The sequence below is a fragment of the Hyla sarda genome, chromosome 6, assembly GCF_029499605.1.
Source record: "Hyla sarda isolate aHylSar1 chromosome 6, aHylSar1.hap1, whole genome shotgun sequence".
NCBI lineage: Eukaryota > Metazoa > Chordata > Amphibia > Anura > Hylidae > Hyla > Hyla sarda.
In genome coordinates, this window is record NC_079194.1 from 247055585 (window position 1) to 247066417 (window position 10833).

Sequence of the window (10833 nt, forward strand, 5' to 3'; positions counted from 1 at the left end):
CTCCACAGAGCGAGTTCGCTCTGTGCATAATGACGGGCGATACAGGGGCCGGAGCAGTGTGACGTCATGGCTCCGCCCCTCATGACATCACGGCCCGTCCCCTTAATGCAAGTCTATGGCAGGGGGCGTCACGACCGCCACGCCCCCTTCCCATAGACTTATATTGACGGGGCGGGCCGTGACGTCACAAGGGGCGGAGTCGTGACGTAACGATGCTCCGGCCCCTGTATTGCCCGTCATTACGTGCAGAGCGATCTCGCTCTGCGCAGTAATGATAGCGGGGTGCTGCAGCAGCGAACCCCGGGGTCCCCAGCAGCGGGACCGCGGCGATCTGACATCTTATCCCCTATCCTTTGGATAGGGGATAAGATGTCTAGGGGCGGAGTACCCCTTTAAGTCTTCTGCAATAATTACTCCTAAATCCCTTTCCATTTGGCGTATCCCTCCAGGAACATCAACCCTTTTACATATCTTTGTGTCATCAGCAAAAAGACATACCTTACCATCGAGACCTTTTGCAATATCACTAATGAAGATATGAAACAAAATTGGCCTCAGTACAGATCCCTGAGGTACCCCACTGGTGACAAGACCTTGCTCTGAATATTCTCCATTGACTACAGCCTTCTGTTGTCAGTCACTCAGCCGCTGCCTAATCCACTCAACAATATGGGAGTCCAAGCTCAATGACTGTAGTTTATTGATAAGTCTTCTATGTGGGACAGTGTCAAAAGCCTTACTAAAATCTAGATATGCGATGTCTACTGCCCCTCCGCCATCTATTATTTAGTCACCCATAATAAAATTTGTTTGACATGATCTCCCTGAAGTAAACCCATGTTGTTTTTCATCTTGCAATCCATAGGATTTTAGACGTTCCACAATCCTATCCTTTAGAAGGGTTTCCATTAATTTCCCCACTATTAATGTCAGACTTACTGGCCTATAGTTGCTTGATTCCTCCCTACTACCTTTCTTGTGAATGGGCACGACATTTGCTAATTTCCAATCTTCCGGGATGACTCCTGTTACCAGTGATTGGTTAAATAAATCTGTGAACAGTTTTGCTAGCTCACCACTAAGCTCTTTTAATAATTTTGGGTGTATCCCATCAGGCCCCTGTGATTTATTTGTCTTCACTTAAGACAGCAAACATAGAACCTCTTCCTCTGTAAAGACACATGCATCAAACGATTCCTTAGTTTTCCTCTCTAATGGAGGTCTTTTTCCTTCTTTTTCTTCTGTAAAAACTGAACAGAAGTATTCATTACGGCAGTCAGCTAGCCCCTTATTCTCTTCTACACACCTTCCTTCCTTTGTTTTTAATTTAGTTATTCCTTGTTTGAATTTCATTTTTTCATTTATATATCTGAAGAATGTTTTATCCCCTTTTTTCACAGACACAGTTTTTCTTCTGCCTGCGCTTTAGAAGTTCTTGCCTGCCTGGCCTCTTTCTGCCTAGTCTTGTAGATTTCCCTATCTTCATTGCTCTGGGCTGTTTCATAATTACTTAATGCTAGTTTTTTGTTTTTTATGATTTTGGCCACTTCTGCTGAGTACCACAGTGATCTCTTCCTTTTTCTGCTTTTACTGACAAGTCTAATGCAATTTTTTGTTGCCTTCAAAAAAGCATCTTTTAAGTAGTCCCATTTCTCCTGAACTCCATGTAATTTGTTTCAGTATGATAAGGACTCATTTATGACTAATCTCGTTTTTGAAAAGTCTGTTTTCTAAAATCTAAAACTTTTGTTTTTGTGTGGTGTGACTCCTTCACTGTTCTTATATTAAACCACACTGATTGGTGATCACTAGATCTCCAGCCTTCGCCAACAATAACATTATTTACCAAATTCCCATTTGTGAATACCCAATCCAAAATGGCCTCCCTCCGGGTTGGCTCCTCAACCACTTGTTGTAGAGATAATCCCAGTAGGAAATTTAGAATATCTGTACTCCTGGCAGAACTAGCTATTTTGGTTTTCCAGTTTATATCCGGAAGATTGAACTTTCTGAATGTCATTTTGAATACTTTGAGGGGTGCAGTTTTCATAATGGTGTCCATTTTGGGGGACTTCTTACATAAAGGACTTCTTACATGAAGACCTTCAAAACTCACTTCAAAAATGAACAGGTCCCTGAAAAATTCTGATTTTGAAATTTTCGTGGAAAATTGGAAAATTGATGCTCTACTTTGAAGCTCTCTGATGTCTTCCAAAAAGTAAAAGCATGTCAACCTTATGATGCCAACATAAAGTAGACATATTGTATATGTGAATCAATATATCATTTATTTGGCATGTCCATTTTCCTTACAGGCAGAGAGCTTCAAAGTTGGAAAAATGCTAAATATTCCCATTTTTCATGACATTTTTGAATTTTTCACCAATAAATGATGCAAGTATCAACGAAAATTTACCACTAACATAAAGTAGAATATGTCCTGAAAAAACAATATCGGAATAAAATTCTTAAGTAAAAGCATCAGCAGTTATTAATGCCTAAAGAGACAGAGGTCAGATTTTCAAAAAATGCTCTCGTTCATAGGGTCAGAATGGTCTCTTTCCCCAATGGGTTAAAGAAGCACTCCGGTGCAAAACTATTATTTTTTCATATATCAACTGGATACAGAAAGTTGAACAGATTTGTAAATCACTTCTATTAAAAAATCTTAATCCTAATCCTTCTAGTGCTTCAGTTGTTCTTTTTTGTCTGACCACAGTGCTCTCTGCTGACACCTCTGTCCGTGTCAGGAATTGTCCAGAGCAGGAACAAATCCCATAATAGCAAACCTCTCCTGCTCCGAACAGTTCCTGGCATGGCCAGAGATGTCAGCAGAGAGCACTGTGGTCAGACTGAAAAGAACTTAACTTCCTCTGTAGTATACAGCAGCTGATCTCTCCACTGGGCTCATCTGTAACAACAAAGATCAGATAAATCTGCCTTTGTGCTATAACTATTAGATCAGTGTATATTGCTGTCATCCTATACCTCATTATTGTTCAACTTACCAGAACTGTGGCCAAGAGTTCAGCTACAAGTAAATGTATTATAGAAAACATATATTGGTGGATTCAGAGTCTGTTTGTCACGATTCGGCTAGCTGGTTGTGGATCCTCTGTGTCAGCGAGGGATTGGCGTGGACCATGCCGGTGGACCGGTTCTAAGATGCTACTGGTATTCACCAGAGCCCGCCGCAATGCGGGATGGTCTTGCTGCGGCGGTAGCAACCAGGTCGTATCCACTAGCAACGGCTCAACCTCGCTGACTGCTGAGAAGGCGTGGGACAGAAGGACTAGGCAGAGACAAGGTCAGACGTAGCAGAAGGTCGGGGCAGGCGGCAAGGTTCGTAGTCAATATGGCAATAGCAGGAGGTCAGGAACACAGTATGGACAAACACAGTAATAGCTTTCTCAAGGCACTAAGGCAACAAGATCCGGCAAGGGAGTGCAGGGGAAGTGAGCATAAGTAGGGTAAGGAACAGGTGCAGCTAATCAAGGTGATTGGGCCAGGCACCATCATTGGTGCACTGGCCCTTTAAATCTCAGAGCGCTGGCGCGCACGCGCCCTAGAGAGCGGAGCCGCGCGCGCCAGAGCATGACAGCCGGGGACCGGGACAGGTAAGTGACCTGGGGTGCGATTCGCGGGCATCCCCGCCGGCCATGTCAGTGCAGCGCTCCTGGTCAGCGGGTCTGACCGGGGCGCTGCAGGGAGAGAAACGCTGCGAGCGCTTCGGGGAGGAGCAGGGACCCGGAGCGCTCGGCGTAACAGTACCCCCCCCCTTAGGTCTCCCCCTCGTTTTGTCGGGATGTCGCTCCACAGAGGACGAGGACATCAGGAGCGACTGTAGAGTCTCCCTCCGGGGGACAGCGAAGTCCTGGGTATGCCCATGCAAGGCAGATAGTCCAGAAGGAGTGGGAATGGGGAGGGGGGGCAGAGGGTGAGGCTTGACACGGGGCAGAGTGTCACCAGGACGGGGACTATGAGGGGGCACGGCACGGTCCTGACAGGCCTTGGGGAGACCAGGCACAGGAGGGGACACTGAGGACCGACAGACGGGGCTGGGAGCAGACGTGAGGCACTCCTTGCGGCAAGCAGGACCCCAATTCTTGATCTCCCCGGTGGTCCAGTCAAGGGTGGGAGAATGGTGCTGGAGCCATGGCAGACCGAGGAGGATTTCAGAGGTACAGCCGGGCAAAACCAAAAATTCAATTTCCTCGAGATGCGGTCCAATGTTCATAAGCAGGGGCACTGTGCGATAACGCACAGTGCAATGCAGCTTGACCCTGTTGACTGAAGAAATATAGAGCGGCTTGATGAGACGGGTCACCGGGATGCAGTACGTATCAAGCAAAGAGGCCAGAATAAAATTTCCAGAAGAACCAGAGTCCAAGACGGCCACAGCAGAGAAGGAGGAGTTGGCAGAAGGAGAAATCCGTACGGGCACAGAGAGAGATGGAGAAGCAGACTCCGTACCCAGAGACGCCAGGCCCACATGAGCAGGTTGCGTGCGTGCATTTTCCAGACGTGGAGGACGAATAGGGCAATTCACCAAGAAATGTTCGGTACTAGCGCAGTACAGACATAGATTTTTATCCCTACGGCGAGAACTCTCTTCAATAGTCAGGCGAGACCAATCTACTTGCATAGGCTCCTCGGCGGGAGGCACAGGGGTAGATTGCAAGGGATACCGAGAGAGAGGTGCCCAGGGATTAAAGTCTTTTTCCTGGCGGAGTTCCTGGTGTCTTTCCGAAAAACGCATGTCAATGCGGGTGGCCAAATGGATAAGTTCATGCAGGTTGGCAGGAATCTGTCGTGCGGCCAGCACATCTTTGATGTTACTGGATAGGCCTTTTTTAAAGGTCGCGCAGAGAGCCTCGTTGTTCCAAGATAATTCGGAAGCGAGAGTACGAAATTGGATGGCGTACTCGCCTACTGAAGAATTACCCTGGACCAGGTTCAGCAGGGCAGTCTCGGCAGAAGAAGCTCGGGCTGGTTCCTCGAAGACACTGCGGACCTCAGAGAAGAAGGAGTGTACAGAGGCGGTGACAGGGTCATCGCAGTCCCAGAGCGGTGTGGCCCAAGACAAAGCCTTCCCAGACAGGAGACTGACCACGAAAGCCACCTTCGACCGTTCTGTAGGAAATTGGTCCGACAACATCTCCAAATGTAGGGAACATTGTGACAGAAAACCACGGCAGAGTCTAGAGTCCCCATCAAATTTGTCCGGCAGGGACAAGCGGAGGTTAGGAGCGGCCGCTCGCTGCAGAGGAGGTGCAGGAGCCGGCGGAGGAGAAGGTTGTTGCTGTTGCAGCTGCTGTAGCTGTGACTGAAGTTGCTGTAGCTGTGGCTGAAGTTGCTGAAGCTGTGACTGAAGTTGCTGTGTCATGGTGGTCAAGTACGACAACTGGTTTTCTTGTTGGGCGATCAGTCGGGATTGCTGGGCGACCAGCGTGGATATATCAGCGATACTTGGCAGCGGCACATCAGCGGGATCCATGGCCGGATCTACTGTCACGATTCGGCTAGCTGGTTGTGGATCCTCTGTGTCAGCGAGGGATTGGCGTGGACCATGCCGGTGGACCGGTTCTAAGATGCTACTGGTATTCACCAGAGCCCGCCGCAAAGCGGGATGGTCTTGCTGCGGCGGTATTAACCAGGTCGTATCCACTAGCAATGGCTCAACCTCGCTGACTGCTGAGAAGGCGTGGGACAGAAGGACTAGGCAGAGACAAGGTCAGACGTAGCAGAAGGTCGGGGCAGGCGGCAAGGTTCGTAGTCAATATGGCAATAGCAGGAGGTCAGGAACACAGTATGGACAAACACAGTAATAGCTTTCTCAAGGCACTAAGGCAACAAGATCCGGCAAGGGAGTGCAGGGGAAGTGAGCATAAGTAGGGCAAGGAACAGGTGCAGCTAATCAAGGTGATTGGGCCAGGCACCATCATTGGTGCACTGGCCCTTTAAATCTCAGAGCGCTGGCGCGCGCGCGCCCTAGAGAGCGGAGCCGTGCGCGCCAGAGCATGACAGCCGGGGACCGGGACAGGTAAGTGACCTGGGGTGCGATTCGCGGGCGGGCGCGTCCCGCTATGCGAATCGCATCCCCGCCGGCCATGTCAGTGCAGCGCTCCCGGTCAGCGGGTCTGACCGGGGCGCTGCAGGGAGAGAAACGCCGCGAGCGCTTCGGGGAGGAGCAGGGACCCGGAGCTCTCGGCGTAACACTGTTACAGAGTCTGGGTACAGATGCAACTTATTCTCAAATGTTTTTTTTTCAATCTAAATGTAATTTAAATCAAATTTTAAATATTGTTTTATATTGTTAAACTGCAGCCCCTAAGCCAGCAAGTACAGCTGTAAATACTAGAACTACAGCCAGGATCTCAACAGCAAGTAAGTATATAACAAAAAAACTCTAAGGCTAAGTTTCTCCTTGTTCTTTTTTTTTTTTTTTTTTTTTGTGCGTTTCCCCTACCCCCACCCCCACCCTACCCCCCCAAAAAAAAGGCTGTAAATGAATGAGAAATCAGTAAATTCTTTTTTCTACTTTTCCTTTTTCAGTTTAACGATTTTTAAATCCTTTTGGCGTTTTTTCTTTCTTTCTTCTTTTGGTGTTTTTTCAGCTCCTTGGCAATTTTGCAAAGTCACAGCATGTTGAGCCTATGGCTTTTTTTCCCTGAAATCGTGGCATTTTTCTCCCATAGAAGTCTGTGGGAGTAAAAAACGTCAAGAAAAATGCCATGTGGGTTTTAACTTTGGCGTTTTTGCAAGCGGTTTTTATTCTTTTTGGACTTTAGTGATCCAAAAAAGGGATGGAGATACCTTTTTTAATAAAATTTTGTAGGGTACTATTAAAAAAATTATAAAAATACACACTGTTCCATGATAGGAGAAGTAGTACATGTACTTATTGACAGATCGCCCAGGGTGTCACTTCTGACACCCATTGCGATCCTCCTGTATAATGTATAGATGCGGCTGGCCGCTCTTCTATGGTCCCCTGCACTGCCGTATATATACACCTATTCATATTTCCTGCAGAGAGCTGTGATTGGCCAGATAGTTCCAGCCAATCACAACTCTCTGCTGGAAATATGAATAGGTGCATATATATGGCAGTGCAGGGGACCATAGAAGAGCAGCCGGCCGCCCGCATCTATACATTATACAGGAGAATCACAGCGGGTCTCAGGAGTGACACCCGCTGTGATCTTTCCTTTACTGCAGGTACTACTGCTCCCAACATGTAGCACACTCTGATCCATGCTGGGAGCTGTAGTACCTGCATTAATAGACAGATCGCTGGGATCTGTCTATTAATGCAGGTATGAAGGTCTCCGGACTGAAACACTTGTTGGGGAGGCAGCATCCTGGGACGCACGACCCTCAGACTACAGTGTGGTGGTTTAGGTGGCCAGTCTTAATATAGCAGCATAGCACTTTTTGCACTTGCACTTTCTTTGGCCTGTACCCTGAGTGTGCAATTTATGCACATGGTCATAGTAATTAGTCATTCACATTATTGTACCTTTACTACTATCTATGCTTATAGACTGCATGGCCCCTTCTTTTTTATGGTATAGTCCTTTACCATTTTACCTAGATTGTCCACACTGCTCTTTATAATTGTTTAGCACTTGTAGGTATTTATTATACACGTCCCAGGCTGCCGCCTTTTGTTGTTGCATTCCTTCTGGCTATTAATATGATGTTTTACTGTATGTTGTACATTATGTATCAATAAAGATTGTCTATTTTTTTAATACACATTTTTGAAAATTGGAGTCTATAAAATACAGGCATTTTCATACACATAATTGGGAAGTCATCCATTGTTGCCCTTTTAATTTTGGGCACGATACTGAATATTTATGGGTAGCCAATAAATGGGCACCGCATAAAATTTATGTCTATGGTTCTTTTTTTTCCCCAGGGTGTGCAGTTTCCTCACGTTTGATTTGTTTATCTATTAATGCAGGTACTACAGCTCCCAGCATGGATCAGAGTGTGCTCCATGTTGGGAGCAGTAGTGCCTGCAGTTAAGGACAGATCACAGCGGCTGTCACTCCTGACACCTGCTGCGATCGTTCTTCATCCTTCTGAGATGCGGAATGGCTTTCTCCTGCCCTCCGTATCTCTGGACTATACTGTGTAATATAAATTCACATTACTGATTCATCTTTCCCGCTGAGAGCAGGGATTGGCTGCCACCATTTGGCCAATCACCACTCTGGGCTGGGCGGAAAATATGAATGAGTCATGTGAATTCTATTCACATCACTGGCCAGCCTGGCGTACAGAGCAGAGATGCGAGGGCTGTATAGAGCCGCTCCGCATCTCTGCTATATTATGGACGATAGAATTGGGTGTCAGGAGTGACACCTGGGGCAATCTGTCTATTAGTACAGGAACTACTATTCTCATCATGGAACAGTGTGTTCCATGCTGAGAGTAGTATTACTATCTAAGAATTGTAAAAAAAATTAAGACAAAAGTGAAACACTCACACACACACACACTCACACACACTTGATTAAACACGTTATTAAAAGACATTACTAATAAAAATTGTAACAAAATTAATTGAATAATGTTTTACATTTAAATGGCCCTTTTCTATATTTTTATTATTGTCAAATACATTTTTAGATCCCTGCCTGCCCACATAAATTGATCCCTATTTAAAAATTAATACAAATTTTGTATGTAATATAAATTAAAATTTCAATGAAAATTTTAAAAATAATTTTCCCATCCCTACTGCATCCTTTTTTTTTTTTTTTTTTTTTTAACATCAAAAAGGCCAAAATGCAATTTCCTCTCCAGGTAAAAAACGTCAGAAAAAACATCACTGGCTGGCCCGGAGGATAGTGCAGAGATGTGGAGCGCAGGAGAAAGCTGCTACGCATCTCAGAAGGATGAAGGACGATTACTGTGGGTGTCAGATGTGACACCCGCTGCGATCTATCTATTAATGCAGGTACTTCAGCTGTCAGCATGGAGCAGAGTGTGCTCCATGTTGGGAGCTGTAGTACCTGCCATTAAGCTCAGATCACAACGGGTGTCACTCCTAATTCAGAGTATGTTACAAGTAAAGATTCAACTTTTGTACTTATTTGTTATTTTTTTTTAAGACAAATTTTTTAAAATGAGTCTAATGAGTCAAGTAAATGAATAATAGATCACAGTTTTATGCACCAAATAAGGCACAAATACATATTGTTTAACTGCAGCATCTGGAACAGCAAGTACAAAAACTGCAACAACTAGAACAGAGGCCAGGATTTCATCTACAAGTAAGTGAATAATAGATCACAGGTTTATGCACCAAATAAGGTACAAATACATGATAAATAACATGAAAATCATTTTTACACCTGGCAACGCTGATAAAACATTATAAGGGTGCGCTCCCACAAAATGATTCCGCTAAGGGGTACCCACAGCTGAAATTCTGCAAACAGTTGGTAAAAACATAATCTGCTTGTGGATTATTCACACGTGAACATGCTTGAAAACATACACATATGGTATTACTTGATACAACTTGATTAATAAAAAAATAGGCCCTCACATGGTTAAATCAACTAAAAGGCCATAAATGGCCAACATATATTATTAGCTGCATGACTAGTCCAGTTGGGACAGAAGTAATAACAAAGATAATTAAATATTATTAATGGCAAGGTGCTACAACGGTATGATCAGTTCATATTACTGACTTTCTTTATCTGATTATTTACTGTAGCTCCTAAAACCCCAACTATAAGGATATAAATTGGGTATCCTTGTAATGGTATGGACCTACAGAATAAACTGTTCCGTCACACCCCCTCCCAAAGACTTGCACTGAGGGGGTGTTACATCATAGCCCCACCCCTCATTATGTCATGCCCCACCCCCTCAATGCAAGTCTGGCGCGGGCTCCAGTGTTCGGAGCAGTTTGTTCCAAACGCTGAGCAGCGGAGTACCCCTTTAAGTACGCATGATATTTCCGTTTTTGCATTTTAATTCTTCCCTCATCACCTTCTAAAAATCATAACACTTTCAATTTTGCACCTACAGACTCATATAATGTCTTTATTTCTTGCCCCACCAATTCTACTTTGTGACACAGTACCTGTGACCCAACAAGATCATTGTGTGGTAGAGGTGGGCTGCAAGAGCCCTGCAGCCACCTCCAGCTACACAGCAATTGTACAAACAATATCTCTTTCTATATACTTATAAATATATATATATATATATATATGTATATAATTCTATATATATATATATATATATATATATATATATATGTATATAATTCTATATATATATATATATATATATATATATATATATATATATATAAATATATAAATATATATTTATATAATATATATTTTGTATTTCAATAAATCTATTTTGATAAAATCAAGCAGGTATCTACCCTATCGTATTCTTATAAAGGACTGCACTACACAGCACCTACGCTTTTATATCACAGCCCAGGCCTTACTAAAGGACAGCAATACCCAGTATCTAAACCAATTCTACTTTGTATTGACATCAGTCATTTTACCCGAAAAAAAATCATTATGCGACAAAATTGAAAAAACAAAAGCCATTTTGTAATTTTTGGGGGCTTCCGTTTCTATGCAGTGTATTTTTTTTGTAAAAATGAAACCTTCTCTTTATTCTGTAGGTCCATACGATTAAAATGATACCCTACTTATATAGGTTTGATTTTTCTTACTTCTGGGAAAAATCATAACTACATGCATGAAAATGTATAGGTTTAAAAATGTCCTCTTCTGACCCCTATAACTTTTTAATTTTTTGCACATACAAGGCGGT

At 44.1% G+C, this 10833-nt stretch overlaps 1 protein-coding gene across 1 annotated transcript in view; it reads left to right on the top strand.

The window, feature by feature from the left end:
* LOC130277497 (mucin-2-like) overlaps window positions 1-9771 on the top strand; it is a 68219-nt gene extending 58448 nt beyond the window's left edge. Inside the window, exons 5-7 of the mRNA XM_056528172.1 lie at window positions 6328-6387; window positions 9228-9290; window positions 9743-9771. Of these exons, the coding sequence (XP_056384147.1) occupies window positions 6328-6387; window positions 9228-9290; window positions 9743-9771 (152 nt within the window). The remainder of the gene's footprint in view (window positions 1-6327; window positions 6388-9227; window positions 9291-9742) is intronic.
* Window positions 9772-10833: the final 1062 nt, after the last annotated feature.